Source organism: Heptranchias perlo, chromosome 19 (genome assembly GCF_035084215.1).
Source record: "Heptranchias perlo isolate sHepPer1 chromosome 19, sHepPer1.hap1, whole genome shotgun sequence".
NCBI lineage: Eukaryota > Metazoa > Chordata > Chondrichthyes > Hexanchiformes > Hexanchidae > Heptranchias > Heptranchias perlo.
Genome location: NC_090343.1, coordinates 46,953,469 through 46,979,521, shown reverse-complemented (window position 1 = coordinate 46,979,521; position 26,053 = coordinate 46,953,469). Strand labels below are relative to the sequence as shown.

The following is a 26,053-nucleotide window of genomic DNA, read 5'->3' as shown; positions in this document are numbered from 1 at the left end:
TTACACAGACAGGGTATAACGGGACTGTCTTCCAAATTACACACACAGGGTATAACGGGACTGTGTTCCAAATTACACACACAGGGTACAACGGGACTGTCTTCCAAATTACACACACAGGGGACAACGGGACTGTCTTCCAAATTACACACACAGGGTACAACGGGACTGTCTTCCAAATTACACACACAGGGTATAACGGGACTGTCTTCCAAATTACACGCACAGGGTATAACGGGACTGTCTTCCAATTTACACACACAGGGTATAAGGGGACAGTCCTCCAATTTGCACAGACAGGATATAACGGGACTGTCTTCCAATTTACACACACAGGGTATAAGGGGACAGTCCTCCAATTTGCACAGACAGGATATAACGGGACTGTCTTCCAATTTACACACACAGGGTATAACGGGACTGTCTTCCAATTTACACAGACAGGGTATAACGGGACTGTCTTCCAATTTACACACACAGGGTATAACGGGACTGTCTTCCAATTTACACAGACAGGGTATAACGGGACTGTCTTCCAATTTACACACACAGGGTATAACAGGACTGTCTTCCAATTTACACACACAGGGTATAACGGGACTGTCTTCCAATTTACACACACAGGGTAAAACGGGACTGTCTTCCAATTTACACACACAGGGTATAACGGGACTGTTTTCCAAATTGCACACACAGGATATAACGGGACAGTCCTCCAAATTACACACACAGGGTATAACGGGACAGTCTTCCAATTTGCACACACAGGGTATAACGGGACTGTCTTCCAAATTACACAGACAGGGTATAACGGGACTGTCTTCCAAATTACACAGACAGGGTATAACGGGACTGTCTTCCAAATTACACACACAGGGTATAACGGAACTGTCTTCCAATTTACACAGACAGGGTATAACGGGACTGTCTTCCAATTTACACACACAGGGTATAACGGGACTGTCTTCCAAATTACACAGACAGGGTATAACGGGACTGTCTTCCAAATTACACAGACAGGGTATAACGGAACTGTCTTCCAAATTACACAGACAGGGTATAACGGGACTGTCTTCCAATTTACACACACAGGATATAACGGGACTGTCTTCCAATTTACACACGCAGGGAAAAGGGGACAGTCCTCCAATTTGCACAGACAGGATATAACGGGACTGTCTTCCAATTTACACACACAGGGTATAACGGGACTGTCTTCCAATTTACACAGACAGGGTATAACGGGACTGTCTTCCAATTTACACACACAGGGTACAACAGGACTGTCTTCCAATTTACACAGAGGATATAACGGGACTGTCTTCCAATTTACACACACAGGGTATAACGGGACTGTCTTCCAATTTACACAGACAGGGTATAACGGGACTGTCTTCCAATTTACACACACAGGGTATAACAGGACTGTCTTCCAATTTACACAGAGGATATAACGGGACTGTCTTCCAATTTACACACACAGGATATAACGGGACTGTCTTCCAATTTACACACGCAGGGTATAAGGGGACAGTCCTCCAATTTGCACAGACAGGATATAACGGGTCTGTCTTCCAATTTACACAGACAGGGTATAACGGGACTGTCTTCCAAATTACACACACAGGGTATAACGGGACTGTGTTCCAAATTACACACACAGGGTACAACGGGACTGTCTTCCAAATTACACACACAGGGTACAACGGGACTGTCTTCCAAATTACACACACAGGGTATAACGGGACTGTCTTCCAAATTACACACACAGGGTATAACGGGACTGTCTTCCAAATTACACAGACAGGGTATAACGGGACTGTCTTCCAATTTACACACACAGGGTATAACGGGACTGTCTTCCAATTTACACAGACAGGGTATAACGGGACTGTCTTCCAATTTACACACACAGGATATAACGGGACTGTCTTCCAATTTGCACACACAGGGTATAACGGGACTGTCTTCCAATTTACACAGACAGGGTATAACGGGACTGTCTTCCAATTTACACACACAGGATATAACGGGACTGTCTTCCAATTTACACACACAGGGTATTACGGGACAGTCTTCCAATTTACACAGACAGGGTACAACGGGACTGCCTTCCAAATTACACACACAGGGTACAACGGGACTGTCTTCCAAATTACACACACAGGGTATAACGGGACTGTCTTCCAACTTACACACACAGGGTATAACGGGACTGTCTTCCAATTTACACACACAGGGTATTACGGGACAGTCTTCCAATTTACACAGACAGGGTACAACGGGACTGCCTTCCAAATTACACACACAGGGTACAACGGGACTGTCTTCCAAATTACACACACAGGGTATAACGGGACTGTCTTCCAACTTACACACACAGGGTATAACGGGACGGTCTTCCAATTTACACACACAGGGTATAACGGGACTGTCTTCCAATTTCCACACACAGGGTTTTCACGGGAGTCTTCCAATTTACACACACAGGGTATAACGGGACTGTCTTCCAATTTACACACAGGATATAACGGGACTGTCTTCCAATTTACACACACAGGATATAACGGGACTGTCTTCCAATTTACACACGCAGGGTATAAGGGGACAGTCCTCCAATTTACACACACAGGGTATAACGGGTCTGTCTTCCAATTTACACAGACAGGGTATAACGGGACTGTCTTCCAAATTACACACACAGGGTATAACGGGACTGTGTTCCAAATTACACACACAGGGTACAACGGGACTGTCTTCCAAATTACACACACAGGGTACAACGGGACTGTCTTCCAAATTACACACACAGGGTATAACGGGACTGTCTTCCAAATTACACACACAGGGTATAACGGGACTGTCTTCCAAATTACACACACAGGGTATAACGGGACAGTCTTCCAATTTACACAGACAGGGTATAACGGGACTGTCTTCCAAATTACACAGACAGGGTATAACGGGACTGTCTTCCAAATTACACAGACAGGGTATAACGGGACTGTCTTCCAATTTGCACACACAGGGTATAACGGGACGGTCTTCCAATTTACACACACAGGGTATAACGGGACTGTCTTCCAATTTACACACACAGGGTTTTCACGGGAGTCTTCCAATTTACACACACAGGGTATAACGGGACTGTCTTCCAATTTACACACACAGGGTATAACGGGAGTCTTCCAATTGACACACACAGGGTATAACGGGACAGTCTTCCAATTTACACAGACAGGGTATAACGGGACTGTCTTCCAATTTACACAGACAGGGTATAACGGGACTGTCTTCCAAATTACACAGACAGGGTATAACGGGACTGTCTTCCAATTTACACAGACAGGGTATAACGGGACTGTCTTCCAAATTACACACACAGGGTATAACGGGACTGTCTTCCAATTTACACAGACAGGGTATGACGGGACTGTCTTCCAAATTACACAGACAGGGTATAACGGGACTGTCTTCCAATTTACACAGACAGGGTATAACGGGACTGTCTTCCAAATTACACACACAGGGTATAACGGGACTGTCTTCCAATTTACACACACAGGGTATAACGGGACTGTCTTCCAATTTACACAGACAGGATATAACGGGACTGTCTTCCAATTTACACAGACAGGGTATAACGGGTCTGTCTTCCAATTTACACAGACAGGGTATAACGGGACTGTCTTCCAATTTACACACACAGGGTATAACGGGACAGTCTTCCAATTTGCACAGACAGGGTATAACGGGACTGTCTTCCAAATTACACACACAGGGTATAACGGGACTGTCTTCCAAATTACACACACAGGGTATAACGGGACTGTCTTCCAATTTACACTGACAGGGTATAACGGGACTGTCTTCCAAATTACACAGACAGGGTATAACGGGACTGTCTTCCAAATTACACAGACAGGGTATAACGGGACTGTCTTCCAAATTACACATACAGGGTATAACGGGACTGTCTTCCAATTTGCACACACAGGGTATAACGGGACTGTCTTCCAATTTGCACAGACAGGGTATAACGGGACTGTCTTCCAAATTACACACACAGGGTATAACGGGACTGTCCTCCAATTTACACACACAGGGTATAACGGGACTGTCTTCCAATTTACACAGACAGGGTATAACGGGACTGTCTTCCAATTTACACACACAGGGTATAACGGGACTGTCTTCCAATTTACACAGACAGGGTATAACGGGACTGTCTTCCAATTTACACACACAGGATATAACGGGACTGTCTTCCAATTTGCACACACAGGGTTTAACGGGACTGTCTTCCAATTTACACAGACAGGGTATAACGGGACTGTCTTCCAATTTACACACACAGGATATAACGGGACTGTCTTCCAATTTACACACACAGGGTATAACGGGACAGTCTTCCAATTTACACAGACAGGGTATAACGGGACAGTCTTCCAAATTACACACACAGGGTATAACGGGACTGTCTTCCAATTTACACACACAGGGTATAACGGGACAGTCTTCCAATTTACACAGACAGGATATAACGGGACTGTCTTCCAATTTACACAGACAGGGTATAACGGGACTGTCTTCCAAATTACACACACAGGGTATAACGGGACTGTCTTCCAATTTACACACACAGGGTATAACGGGACAGTCTTCCAATTTGCACAGACAGGGTATAACGGGACTGTCTTCCAAATTACACACACAGGGTATAACGGGACTGTCTTCCAAATTACACACACAGGGTATAACGGGACTGTCTTCCAATTTACACTGACAGGGTATAACGGGACTGTCTTCCAAATTACACAGACAGGGTATAACGGGACTGTCTTCCAAATTACACAGACAGGGTATAACGGGACTGTCTTCCAAATTACACATACAGGGTATAACGGGACTGTCTTCCAATTTGCACACACAGGGTATAACGGGACTGTCTTCCAATTTGCACAGACAGGGTATAACGGGACTGTCTTCCAAATTACACACACAGGGTATAACGGGACTGTCCTCCAATTTACACACACAGGGTATAACGGGACTGTCTTCCAATTTACACAGACAGGGTATAACGGGACTGTCTTCCAATTTACACACACAGGGTATAACGGGACTGTCTTCCAATTTACACAGACAGGGTATAACGGGACTGTCTTCCAATTTACACACACAGGATATAACGGGACTGTCTTCCAATTTGCACACACAGGGTTTAACGGGACTGTCTTCCAATTTACACAGACAGGGTATAACGGGACTGTCTTCCAATTTACACACACAGGATATAACGGGACTGTCTTCCAATTTACACACACAGGGTATAACGGGACAGTCTTCCAATTTACACAGACAGGGTATAACGGGACAGTCTTCCAAATTACACACACAGGGTATAACGGGACTGTCTTCCAATTTACACACACAGGGTATAACGGGACAGTCTTCCAATTTACACAGACAGGATATAACGGGACTGTCTTCCAATTTACACAGACAGGGTATAACGGGACTGTCTTCCAAATTACACACACAGGGTATAACGGGACTGTCTTCCAAATTACACACACAGGGTATAACGGGACTGTCTTCCAAATTACACACACAGGGTATAACGGGAGTCTTCCAATTTACACACACAGGGTATAACAGGACAGTCTTCCAATTTACACACGCAGGGTTTTCACGGGAGTCTTCCAATTTACATACACAGGGTATAACGGGACTGTCTTCCAATTTACACACACAGGGTATAACGGGACAGTCTTCCAATTTACACACACAGGGTATAACGGGAGTCTTCCAATTGACACACACAGGGTATAACGGGACTGTCTTCCAAATTACACAGACAGGGTATAACGGGACAGTCTTCCAATTTACACAGACAGGGTATAACGGGACTGTCTTCCAATTTACACAGACAGGGTATGACGGGACTGTCTTCCAAATTACGCAGACAGGGTATAACGGGACTGCCTTCCAAATTACACAGACAGGGTATAACGGGACAGTCTTCCAATTTACACAGACAGGGTATAACGGGACTGTCTTCCAATTTACACAGACAGGGTATAACGGGACTGTCCTCCAAATTACACACACAGGGTATAACGGGACTGTCTTCCAAATTACACACACAGGGTATAACGGGACTGTCTTCCAATTTACACACACAGGGTATAACGGGACTGTCTTCCAATTTACACAGACAGGGTATAACGGGACTGTCTTCCAAATCACACAGACAGGGTATAACGGGACTGTCTTCCAAATTACACATACAGGGTATAACGGGACTGTCTTCCAATTTGCACACACAGGGTATAACGGGACTGTCTTCCAATTTACACACACAGGGTATGACGGGACTGTCTTCCAAATTACACACACAGGATATAACGGGACAGTCTTCCAATTTACACAGACAGGGTATAACGGGACTGTATTCCAAATTACACAGACAGGGTATAACGGGACAGTCTTCCAAATTGCACTGACAGGGTATAACGGTACTGTCTTCCAAATTACACACACAGGGTATAACGGGACTGTCTTCCAAATTACACACACAGGGTATAACGGGACTGTCTTCCAATTTACACAGACAGGGTATGACGGGACTGTCTTCCAAATTACACAGACAGGGTATAACGGGACTGTCTTCCAATTTACACAGACAGGGTATAACGGGACTGTCTTCCAAATTACACAGACAGGGTATAACGGGACTGTCTTCCAAATTACACACACAGGGTATAACGGGACTGTCTTCCAATTTACACAGACAGGGTATAACGGGACTGTCTTCCAAATTACACACACAGGGTATAACGGGACTGTCTTCCAAATTACACACACAGGGTATAACGGGACTGTGTTCCAATTTACACACACAGGGTATAACGGGACTGTCTTCCAATTTACACCGACAGGATATAACGGGACTGTCTTCCAATTTACACAGACAGGGTATAACGGGACTGTCTTCCAATTTACACAGACAGGGTATAACGGGACTGTCTTCCAATTTACACACACAGGGTATAACGGGACTGTCTTCCAAATTACACAGACAGGGTATCACGGGACTGTCTTCCAAATTACACAGACAGGGTATAACGGGACTGTCTTCCAAATTACACAGACAGGGTATAACGGGACTGTCTTCCAAATTACACAGACAGGGTATAACGGGACTGTCTTCCAAATTACACAGACAGGGTATAACGGGACTGTCTTCCAAATTACACAGAAAGGGTATAACGGGACTGTCTTCCAAATTACACACACAGGGTATAACGGGACTGTCTTCCAATTTGCACACACAGGGTATAACGGGACTGTCTTCCAATTTGCACAGACAGGGTATAACGGGACTGTCTTCCAATTTACACACACAGGGTATAACGGGACTGTCTTCCAAATTACACACACAGGGTATAACGGGACTGTCTTCCAATTTACACACACAGGGTATAACGGGACTGTCCTCCAATTTACACACACAGGGTATAACGGGACTGTCTTCCAAATTACACACACAGGGTATAACGGGACTGTCTTCCAATTTACACACACAGGGTATAACGGGAGTCTTCCAATTTACACACACAGGGTATAACGGGACTGTCTTCCAATTTACACACACAGGGTATAACGGGACTGTCTTCCAAATTACACAGACAGGGTATAACGGGACTGTCTTCCAAATTACACACACAGGGTATAACGGGACTGTCTTCCAAATTACACAGACAGGGTATAACGGGACAGTCTTCCAAATTACACAGACAGGGTATAACGGTACTGTCTTCCAAATTACACAGACAGGGTATAACGGGACTGTCTTCCAATTTACACACACAGGATATAACGGGACTGTCTTCCAATTTACACACACAGGATATAACGGGACTGTCTTCCAATTTACACAGACAGGGTATAACGGGACTGTCTTCCAATTTACACACACAGGGTATAACGTTAACAATTTTACAACACCAAGTTATAGTCCAGCAATTTTATTTTAAATTCACAAGCTTTCGGAGGCTTCCTCCTTCGTCAGGTGAACGATGTTTTTTTTTTATTTTTTTTTTCACATCGTTCACCTGACGAAGGAGGAAGCCTCCGAAAGCTTGTGAATTTAAAATAAAATTGCTGGACTATAACTTGGTGTTGTAAAATTGTTTACAATTGTCAACCCCAGTCCATCACCGGCATCTCCACATCAGGGTATAACGGGACTGTCTTCCAATTTACACAGACAGGGTATCACGGGACTGTCTTCCAATTTGCACACACAGGATATAACGGGACTGTCTTCCAATTTACACACACGGGTATAACGGGACTGTCTTCCAATTTGCACAGACAGGGTATAACGGGACTGTCTTCCAATTTACACGCACAGGATATAACGGGACTGTCTTCCAATTTACACACACAGGGTATAACGGGACAGTCTTCCAATTTACACAGACAGGGTATAACGGGACTGTCTTCCAAATTACACACAGTCCCGTTATACCCTGTGTGTGTAATTTGGAAGACAGTCCCGTTATATCCTGTGTGTGTAATTTGGAAGACAGTCCCGTTATACCCTGTCTGTGTAAATTGGAAGACTGTCCCGTTATATCCTGTGTGTGTAAATTGGAAGACAGTCCCGTTATATCCTGTGTGTGTAAATTGGAAGACAGTCCCGTTATACCCTGTGTCTTCCAAATTACACAGACAGGGTATAACGGGACTGTCTTCCAATTTACACAGACAGGGTATAACGGGACTGTCTTCCAAATTACACAGACAGGGTATAACGGGACTGTCTTCCAAATTACACAGACAGGGTATAACGGGACTGTCTTCCAAATTACACACACAGGATATAACGGTACAGTCTTCCAAATTACACAGACAGGGTATAACGGGACAGTCTTCCAAATTACACAGACAGGGTATAACGGGACAGTCTTCCAAATTACACAGACAGGGTATAACGGGACTGTCTTCCAAATTACACAGACAGGGTATAACGGGACTGTCCTCCAAATTATACACACACACACACACACACATCCAAATCATACATTTACACACACACACAGGGTATAACGGGACTGTCTTCCAATTTACACACACAGGATATAACGGGACTGTCTTCCAATTTACACACACAGGGTATAACGGGACAGTCTTCCAATTTACACAGACAGGATATAACGGGACTGTCTTCCAATTTACACAGACAGGGTATAACGGGACTGTCTTCCAATTTACACAGACAGGGTATAACGGGACTGTCTTCCAAATTACACACACAGGGTACAACGGGACTGTCTTCCAACTTACACACACAGGGTACAACGGGACTGTCTTCCAATTTACACACACAGGGTATAACGGGACTGTCTTCCAAATTACACAGACAGGGTATAACGGGACTGTCTTCCAAATTACACACACAGGATATAACGGTACAGTCTTCCAAATTACACAGACAGGGTATAACGGGACAGTCTTCCAAATTACACAGACAGGGTATAACGGGACTGTCTTCCAATTTACACACACAGGGTATAACGGGACTGTCTTCCAAATTACACAGACAGGGTATAACGGGACTGTCTTCCAAATTACACATACAGGGTATAACGGGACTGTCTTCCAAATTACACATACAGGGTATAACGGGACTGTCTTCCAAATTACACAGACAGGGTATAACGGGACTGTCTTCCAAATTACACAGACAGGGTACAACGGGACTGTCTTCCAAATTGCACACACAGGATATAACGGTCCAGTCTTCCAAATTACACAGACAGGGTATAACGGGACAGTCTTCCAAATTACACAGACAGGGTATAACGGGACTGTCTTCCAAATTACACACACAGGGTATAACGGGACTGTCTTCCAAATTACACACACAGGGTATAACGGGACTGTCTTCCAATTTACACAGACAGGGTATAACGGGACTGTCTTCCAATTTACACAGACAGGGTATAACGGGACTGTCTTCCAATTTACACACACAGGGTATAACGGGACTGTCTTCCAATTTACACACACAGGGTATAACGGGACTGTCTTCCAAATTACACACACAGGGTATAACGGGACTGTCTTCCAAATTACACAGACAGGGTATGACGGGACTGTCTTCCAAATTACACACACAGGATATAACGGGACAGTCTTCCAATTTACACAGACAGGGTATAACGGGACTGTCTTCCAAATTACACAGACAGGGTATAACGGGACAGTCTTCCAAATTACACAGACAGGGTATAACGGGACTGTCTTCCAAATTACACACACAGGGTATAACGGGACTGTCTTCCAAATTACACACACAGGGTATAACGGGACTGTCTTCCAATTTACACACACAGGATATAACGGGACTGTCTTCCAATTTACACAGACAGGATATAACGGGACTGTCTTCCAATTTACACAGACAGGGTATAACGGGACTGTCTTCCAATTTACACACACAGGATATAACGGGACTGTCTTCCAATTTACACACACGGGTATAACGGGACTGTCTTCCAATTTGCACAGACAGGGTATAACGGGACTGTCTTCCAATTTACACACACAGGATATAACGGGACTGTCTTCCAATTTACACACACAGGGTATAACGGGACAGTCTTCCAATTTACACAGACAGGGTATAACGGGACTGTCTTCCAAATTACACACAGTCCCGTTATACCCTGTGTGTGTAATTTGGAAGACAGTCCCGTTATACCCTGTCTGTGTAAATTGGAAGACTGTCCCGTTATATCCTGTGTGTGTAAATTGGAAGACAGTCCCGTTATATCCTGTGTCTTCCAAATTACACAGACAGGGTATAACGGGACTGTCTTCCAATTTACACAGACAGGGTATAACGGGACTGTCTTCCAAATTACACACACAGGGTATAACGGGACTGTCTTCCAAATTACACAGACAGGGTATAACGGGACTGTCTTCCAAATTACACACACAGGATATAACGGTACAGTCTTCCAAATTACACAGACAGGGTATAACGGGACAGTCTTCCAAATTCCACAGACAGGGTATAACGGGACTGTCTTCCAATTTACACACACAGGGTATAACGGGACTGTCTTCCAAATTACACAGACAGGGTATAACGGGACAGTCTTCCAATTTACACAGACAGGGTATAACGGGACTGTCTTCCAATTTGCACACACAGGATATAACGGGACTGTCTTCCAATTTACACACACGGGTATAACGGGACTGTCTTCCAATTTGCACAGACAGGGTATAACGGGACTGTCTTCCAATTTACACACACAGGGTATAACGGGACAGTCTTCCAATTTACACAGACAGGGTATAACGGGACTGTCTTCCAAATTACACACAGTCCCGTTATACCCTGTGTGTGTAATTTGGAAGACAGTCCCGTTATACCCTGTCTGTGTAAATTGGAAGACTGTCCCGTTATATCCTGTGTGTGTAAATTGGAAGACAGTCCCGTTATATCCTGTGTCTTCCAAATTACACAGACAGGGTATAACGGGACTGTCTTCCAATTTACACAGACAGGGTATAACGGGACTGTCTTCCAAATTACACACACAGGGTATAACGGGACTGTCTTCCAAATTACACAGACAGGGTATAACGGGACTGTCTTCCAAATTACACACACAGGATATAACGGTACAGTCTTCCAAATTACACAGACAGGGTATAACGGGACAGTCTTCCAAATTCCACAGACAGGGTATAACGGGACTGTCTTCCAATTTACACACACAGGGTATAACGGGACTGTCTTCCAAATTACACAGACAGGGTATAACGGGACAGTCTTCCAATTTACACAGACAGGGTATAACGGGACTGTCTTCCAAATTACACAGACAGGGTATAACGGGACTGTCTTCCAAATTACACATACAGGGTATAACGGGACTGTCTTCCAATTTGCACACACAGGGTATAACGGGACTGTCTTCCAAATTACACAGACAGGGTATAACGGGACTGTCTTCCAAATTACACACACAGGGTATAACGGGACAGTCTTCCAATTTACACACACAGGGTATAACGGGACTGTCTTCCAAATTACACACACAGGGTATAACGGGACTGTCTTCCAAATTACACACACAGGGTACAACGGGACTGCCTTCCAAATTACACACACAGGGTATAACGGGACTGTCTTCCAAATTACACACACAGGGTACAACGGGACTGCCTTCCAAATTACACACACAGGGTACAACGGGACTGTCTTCCAAATTACACACACAGGGTATAACGGGACTGTCTTCCAACTTACACACACAGGGTATAACGGGACTGTCTTCCAATTTACACACACAGGGTACAACGGGACTGTCTTCCAATTTACACACACAGGGTATAACGGGACTGTCTTCCAATTTACACACACAGGGTATAACGTTAACAATTTTACAACACCAAGTTATAGTCCAGCAATTTTATTTTAAATTCACAAGCTTTCGGAGGCTTCCTCCTTCGTCAGGTGAACGATGTTTTTTTTTCACATCGTTCACCTGACGAAGGAGGAAGCCTCCGAAAGCTTGTGAATTTAAAATAAAATTGCTGGACTATAACTTGGTGTTGTAAAATTGTTTACAATTGTCAACCCCAGTCCATCACCGGCATCTCCACATCAGGGTATAACGGGACTGTCTTCCAATTTACACAGACAGGGTATCACGGGACTGTCTTCCAATTTGCACACACAGGATATAACGGGACTGTCTTCCAATTTACACACACGGGTATAACGGGACTGTCTTCCAATTTGCACAGACAGGGTATAACGGGACTGTCTTCCAATTTACACCCACAGGATATAACGGGACTGTCTTCCAATTTACACACACAGGGTATAACGGGACAGTCTTCCAATTTACACAGACAGGGTATAACGGGACTGTCTTCCAAATTACACACAGTCCCGTTATACCCTGTGTGTGTAATTTGGAAGACAGTCCCGTTATACCCTGTCTGTGTAAATTGGAAGACTGTCCCGTTATATCCTGTGTGTGTAAATTGGAAGACAGTCCCGTTATATCCTGTGTGTGTAAATTGGAAGACAGTCCCGTTATACCCTGTGTCTTCCAAATTACACAGACAGGGTATAACGGGACTGTCTTCCAATTTACACAGACAGGGTATAACGGGACTGTCTTCCAAATTACACACACAGGGTATAACGGGACTGTCTTCCAAATTACACACACAGGATATAACGGTACAGTCTTCCAAATTACACAGACAGGGTATCACGGGACAGTCTTCCAAATTCCACAGACAGGGTATAACGGGACTGTCTTCCAATTTACACACACAGGGTATAACGGGACTGTCTTCCAAATTACACAGACAGGGTATAACGGGACAGTCTTCCAATTTACACAGACAGGGTATAACGGGACTGTCTTCCAAATTACACAGACAGGGTATAACGGGACTGTCTTCCAAATTACACAGACAGGGTATAACGGGACTGTCTTCCAATTTGCACACACAGGGTATAACGGGACTGTCTTCCAATTTGCACACACAGGGTATAACGGGACTGTCTTCCAAATTACACAGACAGGGTATAACGGGACTGTCTTCCAAATTACACACACAGGGTATAACGGGACAGTCTTCCAATTTACACACACAGGGTATAACGGGACTGTCTTCCAAATTACACACACAGGGTATAACGGGACTGTCTTCCAAATTACACACACAGGGTACAACGGGACTGCCTTCCAAATTACACACACAGGGTATAACGGGACTGTCTTCCAAATTACACACACAGGGTACAACGGGACTGCCTTCCAAATTACACACACAGGGTACAACGGGACTGTCTTCCAAATTACACACACAGGGTATAACGGGACTGTCTTCCAACTTACACACACAGGGTATAACGGGACTGTCTTCCAACTTACACACACAGGGTATAACGGGACTGTCTTCCAAATTACACACACAGGATATAACGGTACAGTCTTCCAAATTACACAGACAGGGTATAACGGGACAGTCTTCCAAATTACACAGACAGGGTATAACGGGACTGTCTTCCAATTTACACACACAGGGTATAACGGGACTGTCTTCCAAATTACACAGACAGGGTATAACGGGACAGTCTTCCAATTTACACAGACAGGGTATAACGGGACTGTCTTCCAAATTACACAGACAGGGTATAACGGGACTGTCCTCCAAATTACACACACAGGGTATAACGGGACTGTCTTCCAATTTACACACACAGGGTATAACGGGAGTCTTCCAATTTACACACACAGGGTATAACGGGACAGTCTTCCAATTTACACACACAGGGTATAACGGGACAGTCTTCCAATTTACACACACAGGGTATAACGGGACTGTCTTCCAATTTACACACACAGGGTTTCACGGGAGTCTTCCAATTTACACAGACAGGGTATAACGGGACTGTGTTCCAATTTACACAGACAGGGTATAATGGGACTGTCTTCCAATTTACACAGACAGGGTATAACGGGACTGTCTTCCAAATTACACACACAGGGTATAACGGGACTGTCTTCCAAATTGCACAGACAGGGTATGACGGGACTGTCTTCCAAATTACACACACAGGATATAACGGGACAGTCTTCCAATTTACACAGACAGGGTATAACGGGACTGTCTTCCAAATTACACAGACAGGGTATAACGGGACAGTCTTCCAATTTACACAGACAGGGTATAACGGGACTGTCTTCCAAATTACACAGACAGGGTATAACGGGACTGTCTTCCAATTTACACAGACAGGGTATAACGGGACTGTCTTCCAATTTGCACACACAGGGTATAACGGGACTGTCTTCCAATTTGCACACACAGGGTATAACGGGACTGTCTTCCAATTTACACACACAGGGTATAACGGGACTGTCTTCCAAATTACACAGACAGGGTCTAACGGGACTGTCTTCCAAATTACACACACAGGATATAACGGGACTGTCTTCCAAATTACACACACAGGGTATAACGGGACAGTCTTCCAATTTACACAGACAGGGTATAACGGGACTGTCTTCCAAATTACACACACAGGGTATAACGGGACTGTCTTCCAAATTACACACACAGGGTACAACGGGACTGCCTTCCAAATTACACACACAGGGTATAACGGGACTGTCTTCCAAATTACACACACAGGGTACAACGGGACTGTCTTCCAAATTACACACACAGGGTACAACGGGACTGCCTTCCAAATTACACACACAGGGTACAACGGGACTGTCTTCCAAATTACACACACAGGGTATAACGGGACTGTCTTCCAACTTACACACACAGGGTATAACGGGACTGTCTTCCAACTTACACACACAGGGTATAACGGGACTGTCTTCCAAATTACACACACAGGATATAACGGTACAGTCTTCCAAATTACACAGACAGGGTATAACGGGACAGTCTTCCAAATTACACAGACAGGGTATAACGGGACTGTCTTCCAATTTACACACACAGGGTATAACGGGACTGTCTTCCAAATTACACAGACAGGATATAACGGGACTGTCTTCCAAATTACACAGACAGGGTATAACGGGACTGTCTTCCAAATTACACATACAGGGTATAACGGGACTGTCTTCCAATTTGCACACACAGGGTATAACGGGACTGTCTTCCAATTTGCACACACAGGGTATAACGGGACTGTCTTCCAATTTACACACACAGGGGATAACGGGACTGTCTTCCAAATTACACAGACAGGGTATAACGGGACTGTCTTCCAATTTACACACACAGGGTATAACGGGACTGTCTTCCAATTTGCACACACAGGGTATAACGGGACTGTCTTCCAATTTGCACACACAGGGTATAACGGGACTGTCTTCCAATTTGCACACACAGGGTATAACGGGACTGTCTTCCAATTTGCACACACAGGGTATAACGGGACTGTCTTCCAAATTACACAGACAGGGTATTACGGGACTGTCTTCCAAATTACACATACAGGGTATAACGGGACTGTCTTCCAATTTGCACACACAGGGTATAACGGGACTGTCTTCCAATTTGCACACACAGGGTATAACGGGACTGTCTTCCAATTTACACATACAGGGTATAACGGGACTGTCTTCCAATTTGCACACACAGGGTATAACGGGACTGTCTTCCAATTTACACACACAGGGTACAACGGGACTGCCTTCCAAATTACACACACAGGGTATAACGGGACTGTCTTCCAAATTACACACACAGGGTACAACGGGACTGCCTTCCAAATTACACACACAGGGTACAACGGGACTGTCTTCCAATTTACACACACAGGGTATAACGGGACTGTCTTCCAAATTACACACACAGGATATAACGGTACAGTCTTCCAAATTACACAGACAGGGTATAACGGGACAGTCTTCCAAATTACACAGACAGGGTATAACGGGACTGTCTTCCAATTTACACACACAGGGTATAACGGGACTGTCTTCCAAATTACACAGACAGGGTATAACGGGACAGTCTTCCAATTTACACAGACAGGGTATAACGGGACTGTCTTCCAAATTACACAGACAGGGTATAACGGGACTGTCCTCCAAATTACACACACAGGGTATAACGGGACTGTCTTCCAATTTACACACACAGGGTATAACGGGAGTCTTCCAATTTACACACACAGGGTATAACGGGACTGTCTTCCAATTTACACACACAGGGTTTCACGGGAGTCTTCCAATTTACACAGACAGGGTATAACGGGACTGTGTTCCAATTTACACAGACAGGGTATAATGGGACTGTCTTCCAATTTACACAGACAGGGTATAACGGGACTGTCTTCCAAATTACACAGACAGGGTATAACGGGACTGTCTTCCAAATTGCACAGACAGGGTATGACGGGACTGTCTTCCAAATTACACACACAGGATATAACGGGACAGTCTTCCAATTTACACAGACAGGGTATAACGGGACTGTCTTCCAAATTACACAGACAGGGTATAACGGGACAGTCTTCCAATTTACACAGACAGGGTATAACGGGACTGTCTTCCAAATTACACAGACAGGGTATAACGGGACTGTCTTCCAAATTACACAGACAGGGTATAACGGGACTGTCTTCCAAATTACACATACAGGGTATAACGGGACTGTCTTCCAATTTGCACACACAGGGTATAACGGGACTGTCTTCCAATTTGCACACACAGGGTATAACGGGACTGTCTTCCAATTTACACACACAGGGTATAACGGGACTGTCTTCCAATTTGCACACACAGGGTATAACGGGACTGTCTTCCAATTTACACACACAGGGTATAACGGGACTGTCTTCCAAATTACACAGACAGGGTATAACGGGACTGTCTTCCAAATTACACACACAGGATATAACGGGACTGTCTTCCAAATTACACACACAGGGTATAACGGGACAGTCTTCCAATTTACACAGACAGGGTATAACGGGACTGTCTTCCAAATTACACACACAGGGTATAACGGGACTGTCTTCCAAATTACACACACAGGGTACAACGGGACTGCCTTCCAAATTACACACACAGGGTATAACGGGACTGTCTTCCAAATTACACACACAGGGTACAACGGGACTGCCTTCCAAATTACACACACAGGGTACAACGGGACTGTCTTCCAAATTACACACACAGGGTATAACGGGACTGTCTTCCAACTTACACACACAGGGTATAACGGGACTGTCTTCCAACTTACACACACAGGGTATAACGGGACTGTCTTCCAAATTACACACACAGGATATAACGGTACAGTCTTCCAAATTACACACACAGGGTAGAACGGGACTGTCTTCCAAATTACACAGACAGGGTATAACGGGACTGTCTTCCAATTTACACACACAGGGTATAACGGGACTGTCTTCCAATTTACACACACAGGGTATAACGGGACTGTCCTCCAAATTACACACACAGGGTATAACGGGACTGTCTTCCAATTTACACACACAGGGTATAACGGGACTGTCTTCCAATTTACACACACAGGGTATAACGGGACTGTCTTCCAATTTACACACACAGGGTATAACGGGACTGTCTTCCAATTTACACACACAGGGTAGAACGGGACTGTCTTCCAAATTACACAGACAGGGTATAACGGGACTGTCTTCCAATTTACACACACAGGGTATAACGGGACTGTCTTCCAAATTACACAGACAGGGTATAACGGGACTGTCCTCCAAATTACACACACAGGGTATAACGGGACTGTCTTCCAATTTACACACACAGGGTATAACGGGAGTCTTCCAATTTACACACACAGGGTATAACGGGACTGTCTTCCAATTTACACACACAGGGTTTCACGGGAGTCTTCCAATTTACACAGACAGGGTATAACGGGACTGTGTTCCAATTTACACAGACAGGGTATAATGGGACTGTCTTCCAATTTACACAGACAGGGTATAACGGGACTGTCTTCCAAATTACACAGACAGGGTATAACGGGACTCTCTTCCAAATTACACACACAGGATATAACGGGACAGTCTTCCAATTTACACAGACAGGGTATAACGGGACTGTCTTCCAAATTACACAGACAGGGTATAACGGGACAGTCTTCCAATTTACACAGACAGGGTATAACGGGACAGTCTTCCAATTTACACAGACAGGGTATAACGGGACTGTCTTCCAAATTACACAGACAGGGTATAACGGGACTGTCTTCCAAATTACACATACAGGGTATAACGGGACTGTCTTCCAATTTGCACACACAGGGTATAACGGGACTGTCTTCCAAATTACACATACAGGGTATAACGGGACTGTCTTCCAATTTGCACACACAGGGTATAACGGGACTGTCTTCCAATTTACACACACAGGGTATAACGGGACTGTCTTCCAATTTCCACACACAGGGTATAACGGGACAGTCTTCCAAATTACACAGACAGGGTATAACGGGACAGTCTTCCAAATTACACAGACAGGGTATAACGGGACTGTCTTCCAAATTACACACACAGGATATAACGGGACTGTCTTCCAAATTACACACACAGGGTATAACGGGACTGTCTTCCAATTTACACAGACAGGGTATAACGGGACTGTCTTCCAAATTACACACACAGGGTATAACGGGACTGTCTTCCAAATTACACACACAGGGTACAACGGGACTGCCTTCCAAATTACACACACAGGGTACAACGGGACTGTCTTCCAAATTACACACACAGGGTATAACGGGACTGTCTTCCAACTTACACACACAGGGTATAACGGGACTGTCTTCCAACTTACACACACAGGGTATAACGGGACTGTCTTCCAAATTACACACACAGGATATAACGGTACAGTCTTCCAAATTACACAGACAGGGTATAACGGGACTGTCTTCCAATTTACACACACAGGGTATAACGGGACTGTCTTCCAAATTACACAGACAGGGTATAACGGGACTGTCCTCCAAATTACACACACAGGGCACAACGGGACTGTCCTCCAAATTATACACACACACACACACACATCCAAATCATACATTTACACGCACACACAGGGTTCAACAGGACTGTTTTCCAAACACACTCGGTGCAACGGGATCATCTTCCAAATTACACACACACACACAGGGTACAGCAGGACTGCCTTCCAAATTACACACTTACTTACTCACACACATGCGCATGCGGTACAGTGTAATTATCTTCCAAATTATACACTGAGTACAACGGGACTATCTTCCAAATTTTACACACACACACACACACGGTACAACCCAACTATCTTCCAAATTACACACACGGTACAACCCAACTATCTTCCAAATTACACACAGGGTACAACAGGACCATCCACACACACACATGCACAAAAACAAAAAAGATTCTTCCAGAAGTTAGCATTTTTAGTCATAAAGTTCATTCTATCCAATTGAACATTCAAATCAAATCCTAGAATCCGCTTCTAGTAAAACACTAGCTTTGTACCCTGACTGTATCCAAAACCATAAATGATGGTTAGAATCCAACAACCAGCAGAGAATACGTCCTCTTCAAGCAAAGTTCCCATAAAAGTGGAGCATGCTACGCCTTGGGCCTTCATTTTGAGGATTTACGGTTTTTATAAACTTGACAGATGCCTTGAACACACAGAACGTTACACACTGCACCTGAATGACCAGAACAATAATAATATGCCTCACACCAACAAAAAAGCATATCTAGTTAGATGCAAACAACGCTAACTAACCGTTAGTACATCGAGCTGCTTTTATACTACGTCAGACCAGTACGAGCACCTCCAGGTACGTTGGCTGGGATTTGCTGAAGCCTGCTGCCGGAAGGATAGGAATTTCACCGAGTCTTACCAGCGGCCAGACTTCACAAACCCAGCAGGTTTATTTTCGGGTTGCAGCCAGTTGCGTGAGCCCTGCATATTGGGAACAGACGGTGCCGGGTCTCACACAGCATAAAAGCAACTTTTCAACCTTTATTAAAACTCAACTGTTACACGGACCCTTGTTACACAGCTCTCTGTCTGAGGATCTTTTTTAAAAATTCATTCTCGGGAAGTGGGCATGGCTGGCAAAGCCGGCATTTATTGCCCATCCCTAGCTGCCCTGAATTGAGTGACTTGCTAGGTCACTAAGCTTAGTGGGGCCGAATAACACAAGTATGTTTGATCGGTATCTCTGCAGCACTATCCCAGTGATCAGTATGCCCACCTTGTCATAAAGGCTATTGTCTTCACCATCATCCATTAGTGGCACCGACGTGTCAAAAAAGTGTTTGGACCTTTCCTCTCGATTCTTCAAACCTGTGACAAAACAAAAAATCCTGTAAATGGAAGGGAGAAAACCTGGGAAATATAAATAAAACATGGAATCTTTATGGTCCATTCACTGATTCAGGACAGGGTCACATTTTGCAGGGTTAAAATAAAACAGGAAAAGTTCCAGTACTCTCTTGCAACCTCCTCCATTATCACCTTAAGGTGCTGAATCTTGCTGGGCTAAGGATACTAGCAGCCTGCAATTCCTCACCCAAGTAAAACATAAGGACATAAGAAAAAATAAGAAATAGGAGCAGGAGTAGGCCATACGGCCCCTCGAGCCTGCTCTGCCATTCAATAAGATCATGGCTGATCTTCGACCTCAACTCCACTTTCCCGCCCAATCCCCATATCCCTTGACTCCCCTAGAGCCAAAAATCTATCTATCTCAGCCTTGAATATACTCAACGACTCAGCAAAACACAGCCCTCCGGGGTAGAGAATTCCAAAAATTCACAACCCTCCGAGTGACGAAATTCCTCCTCATCTCAGTCCTAAATGGCTGACCCCTTATCCTGAGACTATGACCCCCTAGTTCTAGACTCTCCAGCCAGGGAAACAGCCTCTCAGCATCTACCCTGTCAAGCCCTCTCAGAATCTTATACGTTTCAATGAGATCACCTCTCATTCTTCTAAACTCCAGAGAATATAGGCCCATTCTACTCAATCTCTCCTCATAAGAGAACCCTCTCATTCCAAGAATCAATCTAGTGAACCTTTGTTGCACAGCCTCTAAGGCAAGTATTATCCTTCCTTAGATAAGGAGGCCAAAACTGTACACAGTGCTCCTTAGTCATTCTCCATGTGTACGGTTGAACAGTGAATGCCGGAAAGCTATTCTACCAAGGAATGCATCACAGCCAAGCCAAATCCCGTCTTTGCCTGTCATTCTCACACATGTACACTTTACAGAGGGGTTGCCGGACAGCGATGAGGAGTGCAAACCCTGGCCGATTTCCCACCCCCTCCCTAGCGGAGGGTGCTGAGGAATTAGGGGTTTTCAACATGAAGGTAAATCTGCAGGCACACATCACTTTACACCAGGTGATGAGGGTTTATCTCAGGGACACCAAGTTTGTATGTGCACATTTGTTAAAACATAGCAACTGTTACACAGCTTACAACACACTACATATATTGTCCCTGAAGAATCATTTCAAAATCCCCAAGTATGTATGTGGGATCTGTGGTCTCATAAATAGAGGCACGAGTATAACAGCAATGAAGTTAAGCTAAACCTTTATAAATCACTGATTAGGCCTCAGCTGGAGTATTGTGTCCAATTCTGAGCACCACACTTTAGGAAGGATGTCAAGGCCTTGGAGAGGGTATAGATTTAAGATAATTGGCAAAAGAACCAGAGGGGAGAGGAGGAGAAATTTTTTTTACACTGCGAGTTGTAATGATCTGGAATGCACTGCCTGAAAGGGTGGTGGAAGCAGATTCAATAATAACTTTCAAAAGGATATATACTTGAAAAGGAAAAGTTTGCAGGGCTATGGGAAAAGAGCGGGGAAGTGGGACTAATTGGATAGCTCTTTCAAAGAGCCAACACAGGCATGATGGGCCGAATAGCTTCCTTCCGTGCTATAAGATTCTATACAAGAACGACTTTTATGCCAAAGCAGACTTAGTACTTACAGTAGCATTGTTCCTGCTTGTCAACTGCTAGAGCTAACTTAATTAACCTCAGCCAGCTTTCAAATTGGTGAAGACCTTTGGCCCTGCCCCCATACATGAGGCATTACTAATCAATACAAACCCCTTCACTGTCCTAGACAATACTGCTCGTACCCTTACAGAACAGGTGACCAACGGCACTCAAACAATAACATTTGGACCAGAGTGTTTCCCCGACCATGGCTGCTTACGTTTGAGATAGCTGGACTGGGCGTGTCGAAAGTTGGTCGACAGATCTTGAAGAGCTTGTGCTAGAGAGGACACAACGTTTCGAAGGACCCGTTCTTCCTGCTCTGTGCAGCTGCGCCATTTGTTCTGCAAGCTCTGCACTGATCGCTGACACCTGTGGAACATCTGAAGATAAAAGTGAAGCAGTAACAGAAAGGTTAGGGCATCCAATCCACCTCCCAGCACAGCATTAAGTGACTTAAACCTGGGAAAGTTTACCGTCGTACAGAAACACGTCTATTGTGTGAATGTAGAATAGACTTGCTTTAACTAATCCTTGGCTGCCTTATTCAAGAATGAGCCTGTACCTAAAGGGTAAGAATTTAACCATGCGTGTTTGATATACATGTGCACACTGTACTTTAGCACACCTCTCTGGGCCTCAATTTCTGCAGGGGCTGTCAGCTGTAACTTTGGCAAGAGCTGCAGAATCCCTGGAAAAACGGCGTAAATACTGTTTTTGCGGTGTTTCTGCAGCCAAAGTTACGGCAAACAAACCCCGGCGGAAATTTATCCTCTCCCGTGTCACCTCCTGCTTTTAGCATTGATGTTCTGCCTCTGGAAAAGTTATACGCCTGTCACTGTTAAGAGTGCTGGTAATTGAGACAGCAAGCTGTAGTGGGCTTGGCAGGATTGTCTAGCAATACAGATATGTGCAGCAGTAGTACATAAGGAGCACGACTACTGTAAAAATGAAATGAGTCACATACACACAAACAATTTAAACTGGGAATGGGCACACTTGGTCAACCGAAGCCAGCTGGTGAAGTTCCTGTAGAAGTCGGCAGTGTTGAAGCAGAGTTCATACATTCTTTTAAAAGGGAGTTACATAGCTGCTTGACAAATAGGCATGTTAAAAGGTATGGGGAGTGAACAGAAGAGTGGGATTAGACTAGGTGGCTCAAATGGAGAAGAACATTAGGGCAGACGTGATAGGCCGAGTGGCATGGAACATTCTAGGATTGGTTACTGATTAAAGCGGAGGCCATATCATACTCTATTTCCTCCCCCTCCTGACCCCCGGGGTGTCTCCCCCCCCATTAATGCTGCCTTGGTGCAGAGGTTTTCCAGACCTGTGTTATTTCCTGTGTGGTGATTTCTATAGCATGCTCCTCCTCACTGCTATCGTCCAGTGTCGGCCGGTTCAGGTACTTGTCGTGTAAACTGGCCAGCTCCTTCATCTTCTGTTTTATTCTGGTGATGTCAAACTGAATCTGAAAGGAAACAGAGAGAATAAAAACATGTCAACATCTCAATCTGCAACACACTTCACCAAACAGGGAGTCTCCCCAATCCCTGACACACCCCTCCAGACATGCACTGATCTGAACCCCTCCAATCAGGTTTCCGCCCCTACCACAGTACTGAAACGGCTCTTATCAAAATCACAAATGACATCCTATGTGACTGTGACCGTGGTAAACTATCCCTCCTCATCCTTCTCGACCTGTCTGCAGCCTTTGAAATGGTTGACCGCACCATCCTCCTCCAACGCCTCTCCTCCGTCGTCCAGCAGGGAGGGACTGTGCTCGCCTGGTTCCATTCTTATCTATCCAGTCGGAGCCAGAGAATCTCCTGCAATGACTTCTCTTCCCACCCCTGCACCGTTGCCTCTGGAGTCCCCCAAGGATCTATCCTTGGCCCCTCCTATTTCTCATCTACATGGTGCCCCTCAGCAACATCATCCGGAAAAACATCATATTCTACATGTACACTGACGACACCCAGCTCTACCTCACCACCACCTCCCTCGACCTCTCCACTACCTCTGATTTGTCACGCTGCTTGTCCTACATGGCAGAGACTTCCTCCAATTAAATATTGGGAAGACCAAAGCCATTGTCTTCGGCCCCCACCACAAACCCTGTTCCCTAGCCACCGACTACATTCCTTTCCCTGGCTACTGCCTGAGGCTGAACCAGACTGTTCGCAACCTCGGTGTCCAATTTGATCCTGAGCTGAGCTTCCAACCACATATCCTCTCCACCATCAAGAATGCCTACTTCCATCTCCGTAACATCACCCATCTCCACCCCGCCTCAGCTCATCTGCTGCTGAAACAGTCATCCATGCCTTTGTCTCCTCTAGACTTGACTATTCCAATACTCTCCTGGCTGGCTGCCCATCTTCTACCCTCCATAAACTTTAGCTCATCCAAAGCTCCGCTTCCCATTATCCTAACTTGCACCAAGTCTCGCTCACCCATCACCCCTGTGCTCACTGACCTGTATTGGCTCCCAGTTCAGCAACGTCTCAAATTTAAAATTCTCATCAGAGTTCAAACCCCTCCATGGCCTCTCCCCTCCCTAACTCTGTAACCTCCACCAGCCCTACAACCCTCTGAGAACTCTGCGAATTCCCCAATCTGGCCTCTTACACATCCCCGATTTCCTTCGCCCCTCCATTCGCGGCTGTGCCTTCAGCTGCCTAGGCCCTAAGCTCTGGAATTCCCTCCATAAACCTCTCCGCCTCTCAATGTTCATTTAAGACGCTCCTTAAAACCTACCTCTTTTACCTTCCCTAATATCTCATTACGTGGCTCGATATCAAATTTTGTCTGCTAACACTCCTGTGAAGCGCCTTGGGACGTTTTACTACATTAAAGGTGCTATATAAATGCAGGTTGTTGTTGTTGATTAGACAGTCTCCCAAACCCCGACAGACCCCTCCCCTGACACACGCACTGATTACAGGGAGTCTCACCATTCCCCGGCTGAATATAGGAAGCTCTCTTTCCTTCACCCTTCCAACAGACATTGATTTTAGGAAGCCTTCCACTCCCTTACAGAGAGACCCTCCTCCGAGACCCATAGTTGATTATAGGGTGCCCCCAGACACCCATTGATTACAAGGTCCCTGAATATTCACTATCTATCATACTTACATTACCCCGAATGCCCCTCTAACTTTCCCAGTATAACCCCAACCCTGCAGAGGCTGCATCACCCGGCGATGAACTGGTCACTTACTTGCTCCACTCCGTCCACCCATTTCGGAGGCAGTCTCTTGGTGATGCCAATTGCAGCTTCTGGATCCAGGCTGATCCCAGACACCAAGGCCATGCGATCATCGGCAATCTGTCAACAAGGCACACACACAGTCAGTGCCCTCCTACAACACAGCAGGCAAACACCAACAACGCTTTCTGACTGCACATCTTGCACGTTACTGCCCGATACTCAGAGGTACCA

General features: G+C 45.1%; 1 protein-coding gene across 3 annotated transcripts in view; it reads right to left on the bottom strand.

The window, feature by feature from the left end:
• The window catches only part of stx16 (syntaxin 16), a 75,376-nt gene that overhangs the window by 32,146 nt on the left and 17,177 nt on the right, over window positions 1–26,053 (bottom strand). For all 3 annotated transcript variants that reach the window (XM_068000707.1, XM_068000705.1, XM_068000706.1), the window contains exons 2-5: window positions 25,832–25,939; window positions 23,936–24,076; window positions 22,826–22,988; window positions 20,848–20,939 (exon numbers count right to left, since the gene is read on the bottom strand). In XM_068000707.1, the coding sequence (XP_067856808.1) occupies window positions 20,848–20,939; window positions 22,826–22,988; window positions 23,936–24,076; window positions 25,832–25,939 (504 nt within the window). The remainder of the gene's footprint in view (window positions 1–20,847; window positions 20,940–22,825; window positions 22,989–23,935; window positions 24,077–25,831; window positions 25,940–26,053) is intronic.